The sequence below is a fragment of the Brassica napus genome, chromosome A9, assembly GCF_020379485.1.
Source record: "Brassica napus cultivar Da-Ae chromosome A9, Da-Ae, whole genome shotgun sequence".
Lineage (NCBI taxonomy): Eukaryota > Viridiplantae > Streptophyta > Magnoliopsida > Brassicales > Brassicaceae > Brassica > Brassica napus.
The window spans coordinates 30,352,933-30,380,146 of record NC_063442.1 but is presented as its reverse complement, the minus strand read 5'-3'; the positions used below and the strand labels follow the sequence as shown (position 1 = coordinate 30,380,146).

Genomic DNA, 27,214 nt, shown 5'->3' with positions numbered 1-27,214 from the left:
GTTCGTGCACGTGATTATTCTTGAAGAGAGATTTAGTAGTGTATTATTATTGATTGCTAGTCTGCTACCTTGTAGAAGAATGGAGAAATTATAGGTATTTTTTGTTGTGTGGTGAAGCTGCAGATAACTTTGATATATTATATGCCACAGTCACAGTTTTGTGCATCATCCTAAGAGCAACATTATCAATGAAAACTCTTAGCAAACATCTTAGAATTTTTAATTACTATTTTTAGTCTAAGAAGTTTTCTAAGATACTTCAATAAAATACAACATTATCAATGGAACTTTTGAAAGGTTCTTAAGTATAAAATATTTATTTAATTAATAAGTAATAATTAAGATATATCCATTTATATTCAATACATTAAAAAGAGGAAATAAATTTCATTTAATTAAAATTACAAACATTTTAATACATTCCATACATAAAAAAAAAATTCATAAAACACACATTTTATTCAATTCATAGAAACTTAAAAATCACTGGTTATTTGGAAAATGTCGAAATTTAGCCCAAATATTTTCAATCAAATCGAATTTTAATTGTTCATGGGCTTGCCTGTTACGAACGCTCGATCGACGATCCATTGCAGTGCCGAGATTTGAATTTGGAGTAACGGTGAATGTATCCTCTTCCTCGCTTTCTTGGAATTCTCTCACGTTATACTGAGAGTATGTTGATCTTTCATCCTCGACAATCATATTATGGAGTATGATGCATGCTTTCATAATATTTGATATTTTGTCTTTATCCCATAACTTGGATGGATTTTTCACTACGGCAAATCTAGCTTGCAGAACTCCGAAGGCACGCTCCACATCTTTTCGAACAGCTTCTTGGGTTTTAGCAAATAACGAATGTTTCTCACTTTGTGGAAGTCGGATAGATTGAATAAAAGTCGCCCATTTAGGATAAATACCATCAGTGAGATATTATGCCAAATGGTATGGATTACCATTAACATAGAAGTTCACTTCTGGCGCAATTCCGTTAATAATGTCATCAAAAACGGGTGATCGATCAAGAATATTAAGATCGTTCATAGTACCTGGAGCTCCAAAAAACGCATGCCATATCCAGAGGTCACTTGAAGCTATGGCCTCCAAAACAATAGTTGGTTTTTCGGTTCCTCGTGAATACATTCCTTTCCAAGCCGTGGGGCAATTCTTCCACTCCCAATGCATACAGTCGATGCTTCCAATCATCCCCGGGAACCCACGTTGTTCTCCAATATAGAGTAGTCTTTGCAGATCCTCTTGTGTGGGACGTCGTAAGTATTCATCACCAAACAAGCTGATTATACCTTCCGTAAAATTGTGCAAACATTTCCGAGCTGTCGTTTCAGCAAGTCGGACATACTCATCAAGTGAATCAGCTGCACCGCCATATGCCAACTGTCGAATTGCTGCAGTACATTTTTGTAGCGGTGTTAGACTAGACCGGCCGGTACAATCTTCTCTTGGTTTAAAATACGGTATTTCCGTAGAGAGACGATGCACAATACGCAGGAACAATGATTTGTTCATTCGAAACCGTCTCCGGAATAATTGGGGCGTGTAAGTTGGAGTCTCGCTAAAGTAATCATCCCAGAGCATTTGGTGGCCTTCTTCTCGGTGCCTCTCGATAAAAATAAGTTTCTTTCGCTCTTTTGGTTCTGGAATAAGCTCAAAGGTTTCAGCATAATCATCTAACATGGAATCGATTTCATCATCATCATTTATGTGGTAGTGATAATGAGAAGAAGATGCCATTTGATTTTTGAAAAAAAAAATTTAAAATTTATGATAGAGAAGAAGATTTGGTATAAGAAGAGGGATGTCTTAAAATTTCCAACGATCTATCATATTTATAGAATGAAATAAGTGTATCTTGTGATACTAGTGTGATTTAAATTATACAACTTGTGATTCTATATTGTTTTGTTGTGGCAATAAAAAACAAACGCTCGTGAGTCTTACACATCAATGTTTGTTTGTGAGAAAATATGTTTTGTTTTCAAGTATCACGGACCAACAATGTTTCTTTAGGAGGGAAAACGTTTTTGTTTTAAAGTTTCACGGACCAACAATTTATGGTGAGAAGGGATGTTTGTTACAACATTAGTCTTTATAATTAAAACTCTGACTTTAAAGTTCACAGTAGAGATACATCCTTCATTACATTAGTCTTTATAATTAAAAGTTCACTACGCTTGAAACTAAAAAGATGAGCATTATCACGTTCTCAATGCACCAATGACGAATCACTTCAATCCGATCACCAACCCTAGTACAACTAAAACGATGAGCATTACACCAATGAATACCTCAAAGCCATTTATAAAACTAGATTCCTTCTTTGCCAAGTCACAAACTAACTGCTCTAGCCTAAGCACCTTCTCATCTGTCTCATAGTCACTCAGAAGGTTCAGATTGTCTACCTTTTCCTCCAACTGAAGAACGTGTTTATCCCTCGCCCTCATCTCCTCCATGACTGCGACGTCCCACCATTTCCACACATGGCATTCTCCATCATCCACGTGCTCGCAGGTGTAGTATCTCCTCCCTGGATCAAGCCTAGTATATGATGTAGCTAACTTTGGTGCACCACCACAGTAGCAAACCTGGGGGAATCCAAACTCCACCTCCGGTTGTGGAGGGTACTGCAGAGGGTACTGAGCCGTGTCACCATATTGCAAGCTCAACTCTTCCTGGTCACGACGGATGAGGTCTTCCGTCTCGCTGTACTCAGATGTCTCTCCACCATACTCTGCAGAATCTGAAGGTTGGCTGTAACTATATATCCCCATTTTAAATAAACCTGCAAAAACATTTATTTCATTAGTACATTATACATAACACAAGTCATCACCAAACAATAATTTAAGGAAACATTTTCATTACTCCGAAGCAGAAATACATTAGACATGGAAGCAGAAAAAACAGAATTTAAAAACAGAATTCAAGAAACAGATACATAATAAATGCGATAACATTTTCAGAAATACAGAGCGAGCAGCTTGTTCTTCACAACTTCCTCAGGCTCGCTTAGTGGTCCTGGCTTGGCTAGGAGTGTGTCCAGAATGGCAAGCTTTGACAATCTCTCCTTCAGCAGGAGATCATCCTTCTTCAACTCCATGACAGTCGTAAAATCAGCCATAGATTTTATTCCTTGAGTATTATTCTTTCTAGCTTTAGCTGCCTTGCTACCCTCTGGACGCGCCTCTTCATCACCAACAGTAGTGTTAGATGTTTGCGAACCAAACTCTCCAGCGTTTCGCTTTGAACTCCCACTAGGTTTAGGAGTGTTAAGGCTGAGCCACTTCTGCTCAAACCTTAACACACACCACGCATGCTCCAGATTGAATTTCCTCTTGTGATCAGCGAAGTAAATATCATGAGCCACCTTGAGGACATCAGTGTCGCTCTGACCAGAACTGATCTGTCTCTCTGCTGCCGCGTATGCACCACAAAATTTGTTGGTGTAGTCATTAATCTTTTGCCACCTCTGCTTAAGATGGAGCCACTCTCTAGGTTCACCACTCTCTTTAGCATGTGGGGTTGATGCATAGTACTCAGCAACACGTTTCCAGAACGTCCCGGATTTTTGTTCGTTTCCAACAACTGCATCCTTAGATGTGTTGAGCCACGCACTTATTACGACCTCGTCATCAGCTGGAGTCCATTGCCTTCTGTCCCAAGAGCCAACTGGTGGGTCTTCACGTGAAGCTGGAGCGTCGGGTTGTTGTGAACTAAAAGGAGGTATCTCGGATCCTCTTCCAAAGTTTTGACTCGAAGGAAAACTTCCATACTGAAAGTCTTGACTGTGGAGAAGATAGCTATAGCTAGGGGAGTCACTATATGGATTCACTGGATCCATTATCGAGCTGACTAAGAGGATTATCAAAGAAAGAGAGAGAAACCGGAGAGAAACAAGAGAGGAACAAGATAGAAACAAGAGAGAAACAAGAGGGAGAGATAAGAGAGAAAGAGATAACCACAACAAGAAGTAAAGCTTGTTGCGGATTATATAAAGAAATAAGAGAACTAGATATCATAAAGACAAGGATAACAACCATCAAAGAGCTTTAAATAAAGACCTAACAATCAACTACTAGGGTCTAATCAATAGTTATTACAAGCATAACAACCATCAAAGCAATCAAGTAACTAAATATGATTTTCATTTGGTTAGAAACCAAATACAGTCCACTGACAAAGAGCCAAACTTATACTCGTTACAAGCATAACAACACTCACTACAACGTCTTCCTTAAATGTCCACACCTACTTAAACAAATAAGACGCTCTCGTTACAGACGGCTTATGAGTTCGAAACTAATAACTACAAAACCAAACTAACCTCAACAATCACTTCAACGTCTTCCTTAAATGTCCACACCTACTTAGTTTAATTTCTTATTTGTTTTCATTGTAGAATTCACTAATCAATCAAGTATACAATCATATTGTCAAACAACCACAGCTCAATCGAGTATAAAATCCAAAATTTAATCTAAAATACACAACAAGCAACCACAGATCAGTTCACAATCACATTCCTCGCCAACAAAACCATCAGAAACTATACAATCAAACATTCAGAAACTATACACACGAACTATACAACCAAACAGTCAGTGACAAACCAATCAATTAGTTTATATGATTCCTCTAAATCTTTCGCTAGAACAGACATAGAATATTAACAGAGATAGAAGACAAACCTTGTAGCGTTTCGATTCGGAGGACGACGGCGAGATCCTTCTGGATTGGGTGAGAATAGATGACGGCCTCCGAAATCTACCGTCGAGTGAGAGAGATTAGTGAGACTATGCACACCGAGATCAATCACCACGCATGCAAAAAGCCATCAAACCAAAAAAAAGATTAGATCGACAATCTCACTGATTATGAAACCAAAAAAACATCAGAGAAGAAGGACGAACCTGCTGAAGATTCGATGCGGGGTTTGAGCTTTCGATCGGTGTGGTAAGCGACGCCGCTTCACTGGTCGAGAAATCGCCTTCTCCAGAGACAGAGAGAGAGAGAGAAGAGGGAGACGAAGAAAATGGATCGAGACGGAACGACCTTTTCTCTCTACCGCTTCCAACTTCCTATTACCGCTTGCCACGTGACACAAGCACTGCGACCACAAACTTCTTACCTAAAAAACGATTCTATTAATATTCCCCATTTTTTATTTAAATTTTAACTCGAATTGGGCTAAGCATCGAGGCTTAGAAGCCCGATAATGTTGCTCTAATGGATGAATATGCTGATTTATGATGTCATCTTAGGGTAAACATGGCTCGAAATAATGTGTATTTCCTTTATTTAAAGTACAAAATAATTTGAGAAAGAATAAAGAAAAGATGAGTTTATGTTTTTATGTAAAAGCGAAAAACAGAATACCTTAACTATAAGTCATTGCTAAATAAAAGGACTTACTGATGCATATAAAGGCAGTGATTCTAATAAATCTTTCATTGTGGCAGCAAGAAATCCTTTTCTTTTCATGGAAGATTTAATACATACATATTTCTTTCTTTTTTTAAAAACATTTACATGTTTCTCTATAAATCTATTTTCAACCAAACTGCAACACTATTTTAATGTAATTTTTACACTAAAACTAAAACCTCTCCAACCGAACTACAAAAATCATACCATTTTATTGTCACACTATAATTTCACACCAAATTTGGTGTAACACTATTCACCACACCATAATACTATTAATTCTACTAAAACACTATTCACTTATTTGATTAATAAAATGTATAATTAAATAAATGACAAATAAAAAATTAAATACATATAATAATATAAAATAATTTTTAGTGTGAAGTTTAGTGTTGTGGTTGGAGAATAACAGTTTTTTAATGTTAAAACTACACTAAAATAATATGATTTTTGACATTAAAATAATGTTATGGGTTGGAGATGCTTTTAGCACCGTATATTCTATGATCTTGAACCTCTATGAGTTTGAATGTGGTCAGGTCACCTCTGAATGTGTTTAACAGTTAACTGATTTTTTTCACCTATAATGCAACTCGAGATAGAGTTTTTTTGTTTTTTGATAACTCTGGTATCTAGGCAGCCACATTCCCAACTATCCCCCCGAAAGGGGTCCAGCGCTCTAACGGAAGGGATGTTAAATCCGTTGTGGCCAAGACTCGAATCCGGATGGCGGGCAGTACAGCTGTACCTTCTTTACCACTAAGCTACGAGCGCTTGGTTACTCGAGATAGAGTTGTCGAGGAAAAAGTATTCAAAAGTTTTACAACGTTACTCCCAAGATTACTTTTATATATACAAGATAAATATGTTTATATATAAAATATGTTTATATATATGTTTATATATACATGATGAACTGTACTTGCTAAGAATCCTAATCATATGGCTTTTGGACTAGTCATGAATCACAATATTGGGCTTTGTGTGTATGTTGTAGTAGGAGCTCGCTCAAAAATGTACAAGTACTTTGTCTGCATATTCCACATTTACTCTTTGTATTGTCGTTTCTTGCAATCCAAAAAAATAATCAAACGTCGACAGAGTATTTCTTGCCATGCAAACTACATATATACGGAGTTGTTCTAGGTACGGAGGTTAACACGAAAGCCTAAATCGAAACTAGCTTCAGGTTGGATTCTCTTGCCCTAAGTCCCTAAGTCACTTTGAGAAAAGAGATCTGGTAGTGATTCACTCATGCGTTGATCCATTAAGACGAGAAACTTGTTAGATGCCATGATGGATCAACGCGTCTTAATGGATCTAACAAGTTAATGATAAAAATTAAGTTAACATAATATATATCTATATATAGATATATATATATATATATATAATTTTGTTTTAACATATGATTTGTGAAAGTGGTTTTATTAAATTTTATTTTGGAAATATTTGAAACTATATAATGTAAGATGTCATTGTACAATATGTTTAATGATATTATTATATAGTTGATGTATGGAATATGGAATATTACTTTATCTTTCATATGATTGTGATTTAGTGACTTTAATATCCACACACAACAAATAATTGTGATCCCACGATATTAGGAGATTTTATTAATTTTTCATAGTAACACAAAAAGATGAATGGGTTGTTAGAGTTATTAATTGTGTATAATTAGTGTCATTAATTTAGGACCAAAAAAAATTAATTCTAATGAAATAGTCCAACAACTTTTCATAACTAGATTTTTTCAGAATATTTTTCTTTTAATAGTATAGATGTATCTATTGATTCACCCAAAAAGGTCTACATAACTTTTTTTTATGATCAAGGTCTACATAACTTTATAATATGATAATCTACGCACAATTTGTGCTTTAACATGTCTTATAAATAGAGAAGCTCAGTTCCAAGTTCTCACGTTTCAGTGTCCTTAAAACTTTTCAAACTCAGGGTATGACTGGTTTTCCCGCTACCACCCGCAAACGCAGCTTTTGCGGTTGGTAGCGGTTGCTGGCGTTTTGCAACAATCGCTCAAACCGCTCTAAATCGCTCCAAATCGCTCTGAACCTCATAAATTCAAAAGCTGGTTCCAGCTAGCGTTTGCGGTTGCGGGCGTTTGCGGGAGGATAAATTTTTTTTTTTTCCAAAACAATATAAATACAAAAATAAAAAAATTCAATAAAAAAATTAAATTGAAATTATAAAAATGCTAAAATATATCAATTATATTTTAATTAATATTATAAAACTGTAAAATAAAAATATTTTCTATATTTTTAAAAAATTTAAACTATAACTTTCTAAAGATAAATTTTATATTTATTATAATTGTATAAAATGTAAATATTGTTAATTTATTATTTAACCGTTGCTGCATTTGGTAGTTAACCAGTCATAAGTATCCCGCAAACGCACCAATTTCTAACCGCAGAACCAGTCGTACAAATCTCTTAAAACCGCTAGAAACCGCAAACTCCCGCAACCGCAACCGCTGCGGTTGAACCAGTCAGGCCCTCAGTCCCAAGTTCTCACCGCATTGACCTTGAAAAGCTCTCTTCGAATATGTTAGTCCACGTAAACGGGAATCTGTTTTCGCATCTGAGAGTACCTCCAATGAAATTTCTTCCCACTGGAGTTCTTAATATATGTGTCATATATATATATATATGTATATATTATATTTGAATAATAATTGTGGGGTCTATAATTTTTGTGGAACATCATAGATAAGGGTTTTTAAAAGAAGGTTTTAAGAATTTTTAAAAATTATTATTTATAAGGTTACACAATAATTGTTATTGTCTGAGTTGTCTGATGACGTCAATGAACTATCAACTGAACTCCTAGTCGGTTCAATCCCTCGGTATTAAGATTTCTTGGCTCTTAATAAACATTCTTTTTCCTCTCTCTTCCTCTTCGTCATCATCTCTGGTTGAGTCAGTGACTTAGTCCCAGAAAAAGGTAGAACTGAGACAGCTTCTGTTAACCATTGATGCTACTCCATATAAGGTTGAATCCAGTGGCGGAGCCACTTAGGTGTGAGGGGGGTCAGTTGACCCATGTGAAATATATAAATTATGAACTTTAGGCTTAGTTTATATGTAATTGTTGTGGTGAGATGATTAAATTTTCTTTCTTGACCCCTATGTTCTGAGTTCAAGTCTTATGCACATCTCTTTCTATTTATAATAATTTAATTATGATCCATGTAAAACAAATTTCTCCCTCCGCCACTGGTTGAATCTCGGATATGAAGATTTGTAACTGTTTTCAATCTGGTTTCAAAAAGAAAATACTATGTTTCTTTGTTTCTCCAATTTGTGAGAATTGATAGATCAAGTATTTAAGCTTCCATACATTAAGTGTTAGGCTAATGCTGGTAGTGGTAGTAGTAGTAGTATACATACTTCACAATTCATACAGACCATGTACAGCTGACGTGGACAGAAAAAGTTCGCATATTGCCACGTGATTGTATTGCATAGTGGTATGTATTTTTTTTTTTTTTGATCAAGTGGTATGTATTTTTTCTAAACGAATATTCCTAGGAAAAAAACTTCCACAATTTAATAATAAAACCATCTGACGTGGCAAATAAAGTTATGAAATCTTTTGAGTGGCACAGAAAGAGATAACAAAAAGAGACGTGATTAAAGATTGCAAAAGTTCACTTTATTGCCAACAAACATGTGGCTCTCTCATCTCTACAGGTCCCTTTCTCTCCTGATGTGTCATCTTCCCCACTTTTTTCTCTCTGTGTGGCTCTGTTTGATCCATTCATACCAACCCCATACTTCTTATATACTCTTGTCTCTCATCTGCGTTTAAAGAATAAACACAATACCATCATCTCTCCTTCACTTTCTTCTTTCTTGTGTACCGTACTTGCAACGTTTGGTATGTCTGAACTTATAGATACCCCGGTCAAATTGTTTGGTTGGACAATCACATCTTCTTTGTCCCTGGTATGTTTCCGAGTTGAATATAAGTTTTTAATATTCTTTAAACAGTTTAAAGAACGGATTAAGACCATGTTGATCTTACTATTTCTAGCTAAGTAATGCTAGAAACTAAACTGGATGTTTTTTTAAAGCTAAACTGAATGTTTTTTTTCCTCTAGTCTTAATCAGTCTGAAACTAGTTTCATGATGTTAGTTCTAATCCAAGTCCTTTAAAATTCTCAGACGAACAATCAATCTGCTACTGACAACATTGAACAAGCCAGTACAAGTCTTCAGAGATCATCTGATCTCACCGAGGAGTCAAAAGAAACATCTGAGAACAGCGAGATCACAACAACAACAACTACATCGGAAGAGAAAACAACTGATGACTTGAAGAAACCAGACAAGATTCTTCCATGTCCACGATGCAACAGCTCGGACACCAAGTTCTGTTACTACAACAACTACAACGTTAGCCAGCCACGTCACTTCTGCAGAAGCTGCCAGAGGTATTGGACTTCCGGTGGAACCATGAGGATCGTCCCAGTTGGTTCAGGCCGTCGTAAGAACAAGGGATGGGTTTCTACACACCATTACATGCACACGGAGAATACTAGATCCTCGGAGAAAATTCTTAGCTTCGACTCTTCGGGCGAAGAGTCATTGGTTACTGAGAATGGTAAGAATCAATCAAGCGACTCTGTTTCAAGAGATTTCAACAATTTCCAAAGATTTCTTCCTCCGCAAGTAACATCCTCTGTTTCGCCTCCTTGGCCTTACCAGTACCCTCCTAACCCTGCTTTCTACCACATCCCTGTCTACTGGGGCTGCACGGTACCATTTTGGTCTACTCTACAGACTTCTACGTGTCTAGGGAAAAGGACAAGAGACGAAGCTTCACATGTAAGTGTTGGAGAGAACGAAGACACTTCTGTAAGAGCAAGACTGGATTCAAAATCTCGAAGTAATAATGATGAAGCAAACGTAGCTACTAAGAATCGTGTGTTTTATCCAGTACCGATGAAACGTGAGAAGACACAGCAGTTCAATTTATTCGTAAATGAGTCTGAAACAAAGAGCGGCAACAATAGATTCGTTCCTGAAACGTATCTAAACCTGCAAGCAAACCCTGCAGCCATGTCAAGATCTATGAACTTCAGGGAGAGCATGTAACGTTAAAGAGATTAGAGTATAGAATAATCGTTCGTGTGTTTATTCATGAAGAGAGATTTAGTAGTGTATTGATTGCTACCTTGTAGAGGAAGGAAAAAACTGTAGGTATTTTTGTTTTGTGGTTAAGGAGCGCTGCATATAACTTTTGATATATAATCTTATTTATTTGCTACGGTCATCGTTTTGTGCATCATCCTGTAACGGATATGCTGAATTATGATGTCATCATAGGTAAATGGAACTCTGAAATAATGTTTATTCCTTTATTTGTCCTAGTGTACAGAATAATGTGAGAAAAGAATAAATAAAAAGATGAGTATATATTTTTATGTAAAGAAGAAAAAGCAGAGCACCTTAACTATAAGTCCTTGGTCATAGAATCCATCTAAATGTTAAAAGAAGAAAAGCTAAAGGAGGCGCATAAAGTCTCTTTGGGGAAAAAGGAAGTCTCTTCATTGAGTCTAAAGGGGAGAAAAAGATTTGTTGATGTATATTAAGACAACGATTATTTTTTTTTAGCAAAAAGACATGATTCTAAGAATTCTTTTTTTGGTAGCAAGAAATGTCTTTTGTTCATGGAATTAGATTAATTGCATCAGCAGTAAATGTTGTTATCTTCAAAGGAATTGTATTTAGTACATGCATAATTCTATTTTACAAACATTACATGTTTCTATTATAACCAAGACGTATTATAAGGCGTTGAACCTTTATGGGTTTGTATGTGGTCATGTCATCTGTGAGATGTCTCTAACTGAATTTGTTACTCTATAGCAACTTGAGTTAGAGTTGTCGAGGAAAAAGTATACAAAAGCTTTATAACATGGCAACTCCCAGAATTACTTTTGGATCTTCATCACACAAATTATATATGATGAATATGTTTGTATATGATGAACATATACTTGCTAAAAAGCCTAATCATATGGGCTTTTGGACTTATGAATCATAATATTGGGCTTTGCGTGTATGTCCTAGTAGGAGCTTGCTCAATCCTCCAAAATATCGAACGTCGCCGCGGTATTTTTTTTTTTTTTTGGGTCTAAATGTTAAGATTCATACCAATTTTCTGAGTTTTACATAGAGTATTACAATGTTGTGACTGCACAACTTATTACAAAGATAGGAAATATGAGTTTGATTAACTAAATGGAGAGATGAACCAAAAATAAAGCTCAAGCAGAGACGGTGAAGGAGGAGCAATCGCAGAAACACGAAGAGACAACAACCTGTCTCGCATTGCCCGGTCCACAACCCTGAAGAAAGAAGCCGCAGGTACAGAGGAACCGCGAAAGATGCGCATATTACGTTCGCGCCAAAGCTGATAGACGATGATCTGTAGAAGGAGCTTAATGACAATTCCGGCCGAGGCTGAGTGAGATCCTTGAAGCTGGTGGCAGTAGGAGACAATAGAAGAGAGAGCTACTGGAGGAGAGTCCAAGAATCTGCCACAAAAACATGACCACACAGCAGTAGCATAAGAACATTCAAAGAACAAGTGGCTGTGTGATTCGACTCCATTATCACATAAGACACAAGCACTTGGGACGTTCAAACCCCATGATAACAAACGGTCACGAGTGGGGAGCCTAGCGAGCATAGAGAGCCATGTTATGAACGAGCATCTCGGAATTTGTTCCTTGAACCAGACCGTGGAGTGCCAATCAACGACCGGTGAGGCTACTCGAAGTAAGTCCCAAGTTACTCGAGAGGAAAAAGATTTTATAAAACCACTTGTCCGTCCGCCTCTCCATAGGTAAACATCATGGCCATTAGCCTGGACCGGAGGTGGAATAGTAGTTAAAATGATTTGCAATGTCTCTGCCAACTCTGACCTCGCAGGGGGTAAATGCCAACTACCGTCAACGACAGCTTCAGCAACCGTAGCATCAAGGGAAATGCGCAGAGATCTTGGACCCGAGGGACCGAACATAGTGTAAAGAGGACCAAGCTCAGTCCAGTAATCAAACCAAAAATATGCGGTACTGCCATCACCTAACGAGCATCTCATGAAGTTCCCAAGCGAATCTCTTAACTGAAGCATTGATCTTATTGTGTGGGAAAACCTTGGAGAGTCCGTAACCAACCAGAAGCTCTTGTCGTGAAATCTATTATGCGTAAGCCAAGGCACCCACAGAGATCCCGAAGAGGAGAAAAACAACTAGATGCGCTTTAGTCTAAATACCATCTCAAACTCCTCCAGCTTGCGAATACCCAGTCCACCTTCTTGTTTTGGCTTACATATATCAAGCCAAGATACTCTTGCACCCAGAGCTGATGTGGTATTGTTTTTCCAGAGAAAAGCTGAGCAAAGGGAGTCTACTTTGGCATAGAAGCGTTTCGGAAGAACAAATACTGCACTCCAGAAGTTAACCATTCCGTATATAACAGAATAAATCATCGTGACCTTTCCAGCAAACGACAGAGTCTTAACAGTCCAAGAATGAAGTTTAGACATGATGCGCTCAAGGAACGGTTGGAGAGTTGCCCAAGAGATCTTCTTCGGACTGAGAGGTAAGCCCAAGTATCTTGTAGGAAAAGCTCCCTTTTTAAACCCTGCCAAATCGCTAAGCACACTCGACTGTATGTCCGTGTAGCCACCATAAAAAATTTCCGATTTCGTCTCGTTCATATCTAGCCCTGACCAGCTCTTGAATAGAGTCATAACTTCCTTAATACCCTGAGTAGATAACCGAGAGCCATCAGAGAAAACAAGGAGATCGTCTGCAAATAGCAGGTGAGTTAAACGCGGGGAAGAGCAAAGAGGGTGCAGTCTAAACAAGCCTGCCAATTCTGCCCTGTTGAGCAGCCTGGAAAGCACCTCCATTAACATGATAAACAGATACGGAGACATTGAGTCTCCTTGCCGCAGCCCTTTTTTGCCTTCAAAGAAACCGGCCAATTCACCATTAATCGCTATGGAAAATCTTGGAGATGTAATACATTCCTTAATCCATGTTATGAACAGCGGAGGAAAGTCTTGAGCTTCCAGAATCTTAATGACAAAATCCCAGCATACAGTGTCAAATGCCTTCCTTATATCCACCTTAAGCATAGCACTTTTAAGACAAGTAGATTTGTTGTACTCCTTGATCAATTCTGAAGCGAGAAGCACATTCTCCCCGAGACTGCGACCTTTCAAGAAGGCTGCCTGATTTGGACTGACACACTTCTGAAGAATGGGTTTGAGACGGTTAGCGATGATCTTAGAGATGACCTTGTAAACCACGTTACAACAGCTTATTGGCCTATAATCACCCAACTTGCAAGCTTCAGACTTCTTCGGAATCAATGCAATAGCCGTGGTATTCAGGTCCTTAAGTAATCTCCCATTCCTAAAGAACTCACGGACAGCAAGGACAATATCTGAGCCAACTGTATCCCACGAGGCTCGAATAAATTCCACATTGTACCCATCAGGACCTGGACTCTTACTGAGTGGCATTGCAAAGATAGTGGCTTTAATTTCACACTCCCTTACCTCACGAGACAGATAAGCACGCTGAAGGTCAGAGCAACGGAAAGGAAGAATGTCCTGAAGATCATTAACCGAGGCCAAGGAGATAGAGAGATCAGTTGTGCCGAGAATGTTCTGAAAATAAGATGAGGAATGAGCCTTAATGTCGTCTGTTGTATGATAGAGATGGTCAGCCTCATCCTTCAAGAAGTGAATGTGATTCCTCGTGAGATGCTGAGACACCATTCTATGATAAAAAGGTGTGTTCCTGTCTCCTACATCTGCCCATTTCACCCGTGAACGTTGCTTATAGAATTTCTCCTCAGCCGTGAGCAAGACATCAAGCTTTCTTCTCTGAACATGTTCTTCCCTAGCTGTTGGAACATCAGGCGAGGTAAGGAGACCCCGTTGCAGCTGATTGACTATATTTGATTGGTCCTTAACCCTCTGAGATATACCACTGAAGTGTCGCTTATTTAATTTCCTCAAGACCACTTTGAGAAGCTTCATAGACCGAACAAGCTTGAATTGAAGAGTACCCGAGATCTGCTCACAATGCCAAGACTCCGAAACAAGGTCGGCATATTGTGGATGATCCACTACATGATTGAAGAACTTGAAAGGTTTACAAACATGACGGCTAACAGGTGGCATCCTGAATAAGCAAGCCGCATGGTCAGACTGAGACGGTTCCAAAAATTCTGCGCAAGAGTCTGGAAATCTTGAAGACCAATGCTGATTAATCAGAGCGTGATCAATCTTAGTAGAAATAGGGTTCTCATCTTGATTATTTGTCCATGTAAACGGCAAACCCTTAGATTGCACCTCAAAAAGTTCAGCGTCTTGTAAGCTCAGATTTGCTTCTTCTATTCCTGACTCATCCACCCGAGAGAACAAATGATTTGAATGGTGGGAAGTTCGCAACATTTTGTTTAGATCACCTAAAACTGACCAAGGGAACCGAGATACTGGAGTGGTTTCATGTAACTCGATCAGACCATCCCAAAAACTCTGACGATCCTCTAACAAACTGAAGCCATACGCAAATGTAACAGTGAAACAAAGATTCTCAGACTGGATCACCACTCCACAAGTAACTGCCTGAGCTGTGACGTTATACAAAAAGATAGAGACACGAGGGTCCCAAACCACAACAATGCGACCTGATTCATGCTCTCCATAAGTTCCAAAAAACTGCCAACCGTGAGGTATAGCATCCAAAATCCTCTCCTTATTAGACTCTAATATATGAGTTTCCAAAAAAGCTCCAAAGAGCGGCCTATGGATGTTAATCCAATTTTTAGTCAAAGTGTGGCGTCTTACACTATTCAGCCCTCTCACATTCCACGCAAAAAACATATCTAATATGATTATAGTTGTTTTGTGACCTTGCGGCCACTCTTCTTGTTGTTAACCAAGAAGAAGGGATCATCAACTTTCTTCAAACCACCAGACTGCAAATCTGATGAGATATTCAACTTCAAATCATCCTTAGTGGAGTCAGCTGCAGACTCATGAACCTGATCCTGAGTATCTCCCGGGGCATCGTGATTTGATGAATTAATTATCCCCAAAGCGGCTGAGGACATATCTTGCGATCGAAACTCACCCTCTTCCAAAACTGAATCCTCATCAATTAATGTTCCTTCCTCTGCAGACACCGCAGGGGGTGCACTAAACTCAACTTCCTTAACAGACTCAGGCGCAATGACAACTTCAGGAGGCACCACTGACGTGACCACTTCTCCGATAGGCACTTCTGTGGAGTCCTCAATAAGCAGAACGGGTTCCTGCAGCGTCGTAACAACTTCTACCGCAGCCTCTTGATCAAGAACACCTTCACTGGTACCATCATCAGTTAAAGTAACTTTCTTTGCAACCCAGGATAGGCTCCTTCCTGGCTTAGTGTCTCTTGAGCGACCAGGCCTAGACTTAGAACGCTTCCTTGAAGCTTCCAAAATAGTATTCTGTACATAAGGTTTCCCAGAGGATCTCCCCGCCACACCAGCACGACATTGCTCCATCTTATGACCAAACTTAGAGCAAGAGTCACATTTAACGGGAAGCCAAGGGTATGAAATGTCAATGATAACTTCGTGGCCATTTGAAAATCCAGAAACAATGGAACGAGGAAGCTCCTTCGTGAGATCCACTTTAACATACATCTTTGCTACATCAAAGTTTTCCTTCGTCTTTGTCTCTGGAGCAAGCGAATCTGGTTTACCAACAGCAGTAGCTAATCTACTCAAGCTTTCGTTGTTGAACAGTAGGTAAGGGACATTACGCATCTCAACAGGAATCACAGCACTGGTGAGAGGGGCTTCATCTGGAGAGAAGTCCGGAGACCACGGAGCTACAAACATTGGGGATCCAGCAATATTCCAGCAGGAACGAGACAACAACACCTCTCGAGTTCTCGCATTAGTAACTCGTAAGAGAAAACAGCCATTGCCAATGTCATGAACATAAATCTTTGGACCCGACTTCGCCCACACTGCATTGATAATCCCAATAATCCGACCCATTGTTGGGACATTGCTATGGAAACGAGCGTAGATGAAATCCTTAAACTCCAGTTTTGCTGACTCAATGTTTTTATCAGGGATCATGACAAACGGTACACCAGAGACGTGTTCCACCGGCGTTCCCAGCTCTTTCAACTGAGAAGATTTCTTCAACAGAGAAGCATAGTTTTGTGATGGAGCTATGGAAGCTAGAGGAGCATGAGCAGAGCGAGGACTTATCACCGTCACTGTCTCAGGAGGAACAACGCCCGCTAGAGAGCCAGAGGGGAGAGCACCAACCGGTGATCCAGATGGAGAGACAGAGGCAGAGCTCTGAATTGCAGCAGGAAGAATACCAATCGGAGGACCGGAGGAAAGACTACCAACCGGAGAACCGGAGGGAATAACAGAGGCGGAGCTCTGAACAGTAGCAGGAATAACACCAACCAGAGAGCCGGAGGGAATAACAGAGGCAGGGCTCTGAACTGTAGCAGGAACAACACCAACCGGAGAGCCGGAGAAACGAACAGAGACGGGAACCGGCAATATGGGAATCGCGGAACTGGACGAAAGAGAGGCGGTCAAGTGGGTCTGAGACGCACTAGCAGCTACATCAACAGCAGGGCAATTGACGAGAGAAAGAGACCGAGCCTTCTTCGAACCAAGGACCGCAGAACCGGAAGGCCCCATAAAGCGAGCAATCTTGGAAGAGACAGCGAAAGGAGGGCGCAGTTTTTTCTTTTTCTTTGGGAGCATCGTGACATATGAATAGGAAGACCGAGAACGCCGGAAGTTATCGCCGGCGAGCGTAAGGCTCGTCGACGGCGGGATTAGGTTTACGACGACCGAATCCCTAAATGCGTCGCGGAGGAGAGACTTGTCCCAAAATTTTCCATCAGCACTGCCGCGGTATTTCTTGCCATGCAAACTGCATGTATACGTGGTTGTTCTATGGAGATTGACACGAAAACCCAAATCGAAGTTAGATTCAGGTTGGATTGATCTTATCCTAAATCCTTCCATTTGCTCCTACAATGCAGAAACAGTGTTCTACGTGAGTCGTGACCCCAATTTATTAATGATCACAACATAACATTACGGGTTTGTCAATTTCTATAGTTTATTAGTTTACAAAAAAAAAAGAAATTCTATAGTTTATTTTCTGTCTACGTAAGTAGCTAGGATTTACAGATAAAAAATCATCATTTGGGATATGGGATATGTGAAAAATCTGTGGTTATAAAAAAGGATGGAAAATCTTTAGACTTTAGCTTATGTATAAAACGATGTAAATGTAGGAATCCAAATTAAACATGTCTGTTACTAACTAACTAGGTGTTTTGCCCACACATGCGAGCATAATTATACGAATCCAAAAATCGGTATTATAAAACTCTAATTGGTGAATATGTTGAAGGAAAAAAATTATGGTAAATTCTTTGTTCCTTAAAATTTAAACTAGTTATGTTAAAATTTTAGTCAAATTATTGAAATGTAGATACCACTTTTTTTTTTTTGTTGACCAACAAAAAAAGATACCACTTTTTTCTTCTAAATTCCCCATGTAAAAGTGAATTTATAAGAAAATATTTTCCTATGCAATTTTGATAAGGAACAAATTGAACAAAAAATTAATTTTTTTTTTATTTTGCAATTCCTCAAATGAAATTTTATTTTTTATTTTGTTCATTTTTTCATTCTTCTAGTGGTCACCAACTGAAACAATAATGTTTCACGGATTAAACTGGTTTAAAGTAAAAGCAAGAAAATTTGTTTTGAACTCACTCACAAGTTAAGTTATTATTTATGATTTTAAATAGTTAAATCAAACATCAAATTATTTATATATGTCAAAAAAACATTCATCAATCTATGTACTTATTATTGTGTTAAAAGTTTTAAAACACTCATATATTAGAAATAGTTTAGAAATATTATTATATAAATATTTTTGTTTGACTAATATTTAATTATAAACTGTTTTATATCTTAGTTTTTTTAACTTTATAATAAAAATATTGTTTTCAGATAACAACACAATATATATAAGAATTCTCTTAATTTTTAAATATAAGTTCACAATTTTATTACATTAGTTTATAATTAATTATTTAATATAACAAATAAATTCAATATTATAAAATAAAATGTGTGCTTTATTATATATAAAATTCATTACGGGTTTTGTGAAAATTAATAAATACTCAGTTAAAAACTAATAATAAATCAATGACCTATATAAGAGCTTAAAACCTAATAAAATATGACAAATAAGAAAATAATAATTTTAATATAACATACATATTTAAATATTATTAAATAAAACTCGTTTAAATTATATATAAAATTTATTACGAATATGTTTTAAATTAATAAATTAGTGATTCAGCTAAAAATTATCAATAAATCAATGACTAAGGTAAAACCTAATAAAAACATGACAAATAAGCAAAATTGACTAAAATCATGGAAAATATGACAAATAAGTTATGGACTTAAGTAAAAATTATTAATAAATTAATGACTCAGCTTAAACCTAATGAAAACATGACAAATAAACAAAATTACCTAAAATCATGAAAATCATGACAAATAAGCTAAATCACTTCATAAATAATAGTATAGATTAATTAGCATGGTAAATATAACGTTTTTACCATTTTTGTCAACTTATTTATTATTTTTAGCATTGATTTATTATGATCTTACACTTATGATATGAGAAAGATTACATAAACGATTCGACAACCGAAAATATTACATGCCTTATGAAGACCTACGTCTAACTGCATCATTTGAGCGTTCTATGAAGATCCACGTCTGACAAGATTTACTTACACCATGTTGAAAATCCCTTGTAAGCCTTTCTTCCGTATTCTGCATAATTGTTTAATAAATCGTTTTTTTCGGGACTTGAAACCTTAATTTTCTATAATCTGCAACTTATTTAAAAACCTAACAAAACTCCTACATTTACCTCTACGATATATACTAAAATAACCAATATTCAAAACCAAAACAAATTTTACTCCCAAAAATGCAAATTCTTTTATGTCTACAACGTAAAAATATATATACAAAAGAGGAAAAGAAGCATGTGGGTCCGCGTGATATGAGAGAGACAGATAGGTAAAGAGTTGGAGAAACGGGTTGGAGGGAAGAAACGAATGCAATGTGTGTGAGAGATTTGGTGAGCATGTTTCATGTTTGGCCTTTCTGTTGCACAATCTCTGCCTCAATCTTTGGCAGCTCATCATCTCTTTATACGCATCTTCGTCTCTTTCTCCAACTCTTTTAATTTCCCTTCTCTTTCTCTATCAATCTCTCTCTCATTGTTTTTTTACTCATCACACATCTTTAACACGTTTTTACATCTCTTCTTCCCAAATATTTTACCTTTTCTTACGACAGTCCCCTTAGTTCATAAACATATTAGTTAGTAATGCCAAGAGTTTATCAATTGTTCCACTAGACAGCCGACAAGCGACAACAATAATCTACAGTTTGCTAATTAACGCAAACACAAGGACACGGACATGGATCTTGGTTTGTTTGCTTTCTTGCTAATAGAGATAACTTCTTGCTTTTCTGTAACCAAATTAACACTGTTATTAACGCATTAGAACTACACTTAGTTCAAGATTCATGCCGTCCCCAAGCCAAGAAAATCAAAAAAATGTGGTTGCTGCTTTGCCTTTTAATTCCGCCACTTCCTCATCTACCACTTCCATTCCAATCAAATTCATTGCTTCATTTGGCACTCCTTTCTCTTGGCTCATTGAGTCAACGTACGGAAAATTATATAACGCTTCTGACGTGGCACCAACATTATCCTCGATCATCATTTGATTGCCAAACATACTCACGACCGTTGGAGCCTCAGTGCTCTCATAACCTGAATGTTGTAGATAGACCAAAAATAAAACCACACAAATTAATCAAAATATGCAAAGGGAGAAAGATAATGTAACAAAATGATTGGAGTAACGAAGAAGAACCGCGTACCTTGAAAGCAATGGAAAGGCAACACAAGATGATTTTGGTCAGCCGTCATAGTCGCATGATTAACCAGGTGGTGAGTCAAATTAAACTCGTGGAAAGGCCGTGTAAAGTAATGCTTAGTGGAGATAAAAGAGGGGCAATTAGGGCTACGGTGATTAGGAAGATGAGGTTTAAGTGGATTATTAATCATAAGCTTCCTCCTACGGTAAGCAGAGGAGTGTTCTCTATACTTACGAGCCATGATAACATGCCAATGGTTCTTGACGGAATTATCAGTCCTACCAGGAAAAAGCCTCGCAATCATTGCCCATTTGTTACCATAAATATTTGAAAAGTAATATGAGTGTTAAGTGTGGGTAAGATGTCAGAAATCTAATGCAAATACCCACTTCTTCTTATTGTATAAAGGACAGTTACCTGCCCTGCCCCACTCTCACATGTTTTAATGCTCACTTCTTCCATCTGTTCAACGGAAGGAAACATACTCTAACACAGCTTGGCTAACCCTCACATTATCATGTCAATAATAAATAACTCAACGTCCATACCAATCTAAGAACCAACAAATAATATAGTATAAAAATATAAATGTACGTAAGTATGCGCAAAACAGGCTTTGAGTCAAATTTTGATTAATAAAGATTCTTTTCCTAAGATCTCAATCTGTATTTCTGTTATGATGAGTGATAATATATACTAGCTTGTAGACAATAAATCTACCGGCGATAACATCGTTGAATATTTCACATTTTAATATTAAGATCTTTGTATGCGTTTAAAGTCCATAAGACCATCTCCAATGAAAATTCTCCCAATTCTTAACATATGTATTTTATATATATATATATATATATATGTTGTTACTTGTTACAAGTTCTCCCCATTGGTTGTTGTTTTCATTTGCAGCTTGCAGCTGGTTTGCTGAAACTTGGTTCTCAGAACTCCAATATCATGCCAAACATTCAAAAGGTCAAATATCACTATAGATTGTATAAAAGTTCAACATAATTCATTTAAAATAAAGATAAGAGTTTTTTTTATAAAACATATGACATATTATGAAAGGGCATAAATGTTTAATAATTACGTACCATGTCTTTTGTCCTTCACTATGAGTTTTAACAACTGAATCCCATCTTTCTGTCCTTTTCCCTTTAGTCTTACTTTTGTATAAATCAATATTGTCCCTAGGGGTGTCAAAATGGGTCAAATGGGTCAACCCAACCCAAAACCCAAATGGGTTTACTGTTAATGGGTCATGGGTCAACCCAACCCATTTATTAAATAGGTTAGGTTGAGCCATGACCCATTAAATTAAATAGGTTAGATGGGTTAATGGTTGACCCATCGACCCAATATCTTTATAATAAATTATTTTTGTGGTTTACGCTGAAAATAGCATTTTTGCGGGAAAGTGAATTTTCCCAGTTTTGGCGGGAAAATGAGTTTTTGCGGTTTTGGCGGGAAAACGCGTTTTTGCGGTTTTGGTGGGAAAATGCATTTTTGCGGTTTTGGCGGGAAAATGCGCTTTTGCGGTTTTGGCGGGAAAATGAGTTTTTGCGGTTTTGGCGAGAAAATACGTTTTTGCGGTTTTGGCGGAAAAAATGTGTTTTTGCGATTTTGGCGGGAAAATGGGTTTTTGCGGTTTTGGCGGGAAAATGCGTTTTTGCGGTTTTTGCGGGAAAATGCGTTTTTGCGGTTTTGGCGGGAAAATGCGTTTTTGCGGTTTTGGCGGGAAAATGGGTTTTTGCGGTTTTGGCGGAAAATTGCGTTTTTGCGGTTTCGGCGGAAAAACACGTTTTTGCGATTTTGGCGGGAAAATACGTTTTGCGGTTTTGGCGGGAAATGCGTTATTCCGGGAAAATTGGTTTTTCAGTTTTGGCGGGAAATTACGTTTTTGCGGGAAAACGAGTTTTGTAGTTTTGGCGGGAAAACTTGTTTTGTAGTTTTGGCGGAAAAACGTATTTTTGCGGTTTTGGCGGGAAACGCATTTTACCACCGAATAAATAATTGGACTTTAGAGAAACTCATGATTTTCCAATTTTATCAAACCTTAGAATTGAGTTTACTCATGGTTTTTTTTAATTGAAAACAAAATGGGTCATAGTTGACCCAACCCAATAAATTCATTAACTTGTTAACCCATTAACTTGTTAACCCATTAACCTGTCAACCCATTAACCTTTTAACTCATTAACCCATTGGATCAAAAATAAACAGTTCATTTGGGTTAATGGGTCAAATTGGGTTGGGTCAACCCATGGGTCATGACCCATTTTGACACCCCTAATTGTCCCTCTCTTACTCCAGTAAGAGTAGTTTGTCGATACTACTAATACTGAATGTATAAAAGCAAATAAGATATGAGAAAAAATGGCCCAAACTCTAAATAGTATTCATCTAATATTAGGCTATCTGAATTTAACTTGCAATGTCGATTCTGTGACTCCTATGATCACAAATACTTTGTTGTTCTAGCATATAAACGAAGATTCTGCAATTAAGTCAATCCGACTTCTCTAATATAGAATCAACATTGATCTTCGCCGAATGTTTTTTAAAGCGAGTTTCGATCTTTACAATTACCGATTATCCCTGACTATGTGAATTACCTAATCAATATGTATGAAACAATTATTACACGGATCTGAAAAAAAATTATCATTCGCTTCAGAAAAAAAATATGACTCTAACCTTGAAAAAACAAGCAGATCCACTTACGCCCTTTGATACGAAGATGTACCCGTTAAGGTCGATGAAAGTTATTGTCGTTATAATTCAAAACAAAAATACTAATTATTATGATCTCATATTTTTTTCATTATTTGTTTGCTTATAATATTTTTTATATATAATAATTTTTAGATACTTCATAAGTTAATATAAAATAACTTTTATTATAACTTCCTTCCGTATGTTGGGCCGACCCTAATTAACGATATTTTTATGATCTCATATTTTTTTTATTTTTCAATTTATTTATACATTTTATTAATTAAGGGTATAAACGATATTAACCACTCTAACTTTTAATGTGAAAATTCGATTCCAAAAATTTACTTCGCAAATAATAATATAATAAATATATTTATTAATATAAATACTAGAAATTATGCCAGAAAACTTTATAAATATCACCATGTGTTATTACCGGAATCCAATCTATACTTGTAAAATTTTAAGATGGGACCTACGAAGGTGAAACCGAAAATCCAGAAACTCAGAAAACCCTGATCTCATTCGGGTTAGGATAACCGAACCTATCCTGGCTGTGATATGTGGCAATCTTGTCGAACCGAACCACATTGGACAAACCTAACTGACATCAAGCGTAGCTTTACATTGAGTTTCTTTTTAATTCTCCAATTCACATTACACCCACCTACTCCGCAACGTGCTGATTTATAATGGGCTTTAAAAGTTGGCCCATTTATCTTCTAAAATCCAAACAGTGGCACTGCTGAATATGCCGGTTCACATAAGTCACGTTGAAGCCGAATTCCTCAGAGTAGGACCCATATTTACATAAGCCGCTAGCCACCACATGGGTTTTGGACCTTTGGTTGCTGTGTATTTATTTATTTTACACTATCGATTTAGTTTGCGACACCGACTGACCAACGTGTTTCATTTATCCACATGTATAGGTGATTTGTTTCAATACATGTCTTAACTTCAAAAGGGATACCTTCATCCGATCTTGACTACTCCAAGAGAATTTAGACTTCAAAGATTTGATACGCAATAATACGTTTATCACCATCGCGGAATTATATTAAAGAACCCATCACCTCACATGCCCATCACCTCGTTAAATATATGAGAAGTAAACTTCCTATAGAAGCTCATGATGCAAAGAAAATGATGATCAAAACAGTCAATAATGGTTGTATATTTGAAATGTGGGTAAATTCATTTATTAGTTGTAAATTTGCCAAATTAAAAAGAAAATTTATTTGATCGGACTTTCAAGAAGGAAAAAAAAAATGACCAAACCCTAAATTTCATAACTTTATTAAAACTTGTATTATTACAAACATAATAATGAGCTCGCTTGATCTCATAGCATACAACATAACAACAATACAATTGAAAAATCCTTATAAATTTGCCTCGAGTAAAATGGGATACTCGTTACTACTAGCGGGTGGTAGTTACAACTCCACCTCTGCATCAGTAATACAATAACTACTACTATGTGTTTCTTTTTCCCTCTCTTAGTATAAAACTACATTCAAGAAAAAAAAAAGTAAAGAGGTTCAAAAAGATAGATGTCGTCAAGGCCTTCTGCAAAACCAAGCCCTCGACGCATCACTCTCTCAGCAATAACCCATTTATCAATATGCCTCTACACACCACACAACAGCTTACTTTTTAGATATAAAAATAGAGTGTAGAATGACCAAACTGCTCCTTTTAGCGGAACTGTCCACCGGTGAATGTCTGGCCGAAGGACCAGCCAGAAGGAGCGGCGTTGTAGGAGACGACGGTGCGGCCGTCGCTGGTGGTGACTTTGAAAGAAAGTGCTTGACCGTTGAGGTAAGAGTTGCTTTGCCAGTTTTGCCCCCAGTTTCTTGACATAGCTTGCCAACCTGTTCTTGAACCCTTGATCGCCGCCGAGTGAACGTCTCCGGCGCCGCCGACGTTTGTGATCAGAACGAGGTTGAAGTATGAGTGACCGTTTATGGTAAACCTGATTCCTCCCCTTCTCATACACGGAACCCTGCAAAGTAGCACAACTCGTGTTTATCGAACAAAGCTGATAAAAAAAGTTGAGAAATATAAAATCAATCTTTGCCTTAACAAAAAAAAATTTACAAAGTCGATAAATTAACGTTAATTAATTCTTTAAAAAAAATATTTCTATTTAGGATTGAATTTAATGATTATAATTTAGGGTGTAAAATTATGGTTATGCTTTAGATAGTAGGATAATGTAATGTTCTTATTGATTAATAAAATTATATTTGGTGATTTTTTTATAAAAACCAAAAAACGCCACTTTTAAGATTTGTCCAATAAAGTTTTCTGAATTATGATATACTCTGTTTTTAAAAACAGAGCATATGAAGAAAAAACTGAAGCAGAGAAGTTCACTTTTGTTACCTTCTGTAAGAGACAGGGACGATGCCAGCTCTGTATTGAGCAATGCGTTGAAACACAGGCTGAGCAAGATCAAAGTGTTGAAGAGGAGGATTACACCAACCACCATTGTTGTTAGGTAAGGCGTTGTTTGGTGGGCAAAAGTTTGTAGCGGTTACAACGATTGAGCCAGGGAGACACCATTTACCATCGTTTTCACATCTTATCTCAAAGCAAGAACCGCAGCTAAGTCCGTTATTGAACAGAGCTGTGCTCAAAGCCGCGGTGTTTGTCCCGTACCCTTGGCTATATAGGTTGCCGTATCCACAAGCACCACCTACAATAAGTACTTTGAAGATCAGAAAGTTGATAATAGGTAAGATACTAAAAATGGAAATGGTTTTGTAAAATTGTTTACCCATTGTGCCGGAAGCATCGCCACCTCCGTAGAATGTGGCGTGTGCATTGACCCAGCCGCCTTCATAGCCGTTCACAGAAGAAGTCATTACTCCTACCAAAGCCATGACTAAGAACCCAACAGGACCCATGTTTACTTCTTGTGTTAACCTGCACATGAAGTGATAAAGTTGATAAATATGTATTTGGGAACATGAAGGAGCTACAACTGAACGTAGATAGAGAAAGTAGTTACTTGGAACTTGGAGACTCTTCTTTCCTACTAGAGAAACGAAAGAGAGAGATGTGAGGATATATTGTTCGGTTAAGAGTAGTTGAATTTATAGAAAATTTTAGTAAGAGGAAGTTAGCATAAAGTACCGTTCTGCCACTGATGGTGGCAACTAACTTGGCCTCCTTGGGTAAACAAAGGCCAAGAAAATAAGACTCTTTTTCTTTTCCCAACGAACATTTTTGCTATTTTTATTACAGATATAAATGTAGATTGTTAATGAATTATATTGTAATATTTTCCCATATATAATTTGAGTATACATTTTTTCATTACGAGAAAGAAAGAAAAAAAACCATATGGCATTTAATATTAGAAAGAAAAACCAAAAAAGCAAAGAGACAAATGCACATGTGCGCTACAAAACGGGCCCTGCGTAACCTCTCGTTGCTTTCTCTCTTTTCCCACAGGCGTCTTTATAAATGAATACATAAATATATGTAATTTTTTTTGAACAACTTATAACATTTGTAATTCTGCATTCTGTGGCGTCTTATATCCTCACTAACAATTTTTTTCTTTCATTTTGCATCGTTAGAATATGTTAACTTTGACAGATTGAAGTATAGTTTACAATAATTGAGTGTTCAAATTCTTTCACCACACTAAACTATCCATCCACTTACGAATAAGGGGTAAGAACATTATTTTAAATGTGAGGATACATCATTCATAATGTATCATTGAGGTCACAAGTTCAAAAATTTCTTATTTATGGTCTTGAATATACAAAACAATTATACACATTTAACTACTGGATCTAATAAATCAAGTTGTCATGGCCTAGTGGTAAATGGATTTCAGCTAAAACTTCTGTTTTGGGTTTGATTCATCTTGGTTACTTAGTTATGTCATTTAAATGAATTAGTTACTTACTCAAATGCAAGACCACATGAGATTAATG

At 37.0% G+C, this 27,214-nt stretch overlaps 6 protein-coding genes across 9 annotated transcripts; 1 reads left to right on the top strand and 5 right to left on the bottom strand.

Moving 5' to 3' along the window:
* Positions 1-205: 205 nt before the first annotated feature.
* On the bottom strand, positions 206-5,147 carry LOC125578668 (uncharacterized protein At4g04775-like). 3 transcript variants are annotated; one of them, XM_048742056.1, is made up of 4 exons: positions 4,932-5,147; positions 4,706-4,814; positions 2,960-3,307; positions 206-2,803 (listed from the first exon to the last, which is right to left on the bottom strand). In XM_048742056.1, exons 3-4 carry the CDS (start codon positions 2,976-2,978, stop codon positions 2,247-2,249), a joined length of 576 nt encoding a protein of 191 aa, XP_048598013.1. In that variant the 5' UTR covers positions 2,979-3,307; positions 4,706-4,814; positions 4,932-5,147; the 3' UTR covers positions 206-2,246. The 3 variants fall into 3 exon arrangements, with proteins under 3 accessions (XP_048598013.1, XP_048598014.1, XP_048598011.1); XM_048742057.1 differs by lacking the exon at positions 2,960-3,307 and having other exon boundaries at positions 4,710-4,814; XM_048742054.1 differs by lacking the exons at positions 2,960-3,307; positions 4,932-5,147 and having other exon boundaries at positions 4,710-4,903.
* Positions 2,981-3,862, bottom strand: LOC125578165 (glutathione S-transferase T2-like). Its single transcript, XM_048740500.1, has one exon. It carries the CDS (start codon positions 3,860-3,862, stop codon positions 2,981-2,983), a length of 882 nt encoding a protein of 293 aa, XP_048596457.1.
* A 3,839-nt stretch (positions 5,148-8,986) lies between the features above and the next one.
* On the top strand, positions 8,987-10,843 carry LOC111200288 (dof zinc finger protein DOF1.3-like). The gene is made up of 2 exons (XM_048740611.1): positions 8,987-9,425; positions 9,645-10,843. The coding sequence occupies exons 1-2, from the start codon at positions 9,360-9,362 to the stop codon at positions 10,575-10,577; spliced, it is 999 nt and encodes a 332-aa protein (XP_048596568.1). The 5' UTR covers positions 8,987-9,359; the 3' UTR covers positions 10,578-10,843.
* An 861-nt stretch (positions 10,844-11,704) lies between these two features.
* LOC111200733 lies at positions 11,705-13,104 on the bottom strand. The gene has a single exon (XM_022692046.2). It carries the CDS (start codon positions 12,619-12,621, stop codon positions 11,719-11,721), a length of 903 nt encoding a protein of 300 aa, XP_022547767.2. The 5' UTR covers positions 12,622-13,104; the 3' UTR covers positions 11,705-11,718.
* Positions 13,105-19,113: 6,009 nt separating this feature from the next.
* LOC111200732 (transcription factor MYB117-like) lies at positions 19,114-21,723 on the bottom strand. Its single transcript, XM_048740286.1, has 2 exons — positions 20,544-21,723; positions 19,114-20,433 (listed from the first exon to the last, which is right to left on the bottom strand). Exons 1-2 carry the CDS (start codon positions 20,842-20,844, stop codon positions 20,207-20,209), a joined length of 528 nt encoding a protein of 175 aa, XP_048596243.1. The 5' UTR covers positions 20,845-21,723; the 3' UTR covers positions 19,114-20,206.
* A 2,804-nt stretch (positions 21,724-24,527) lies between these two features.
* On the bottom strand, positions 24,528-26,481 carry LOC111200287 (expansin-A10). 2 transcript variants are annotated; one of them, XM_022691003.2, is made up of 4 exons: positions 26,275-26,481; positions 26,041-26,189; positions 25,647-25,959; positions 24,528-25,263 (listed from the first exon to the last, which is right to left on the bottom strand). In XM_022691003.2, the coding sequence occupies exons 2-4, from the start codon at positions 26,168-26,170 to the stop codon at positions 24,957-24,959; spliced, it is 750 nt and encodes a 249-aa protein (XP_022546724.1). In that variant the 5' UTR covers positions 26,171-26,189; positions 26,275-26,481; the 3' UTR covers positions 24,528-24,956. The 2 variants fall into 2 exon arrangements, with proteins under 2 accessions (XP_022546724.1, XP_022546723.1); XM_022691002.2 differs by lacking the exon at positions 26,275-26,481 and having other exon boundaries at positions 26,041-26,197.
* Between the last annotated feature and the right edge of the window lie 733 nt (positions 26,482-27,214).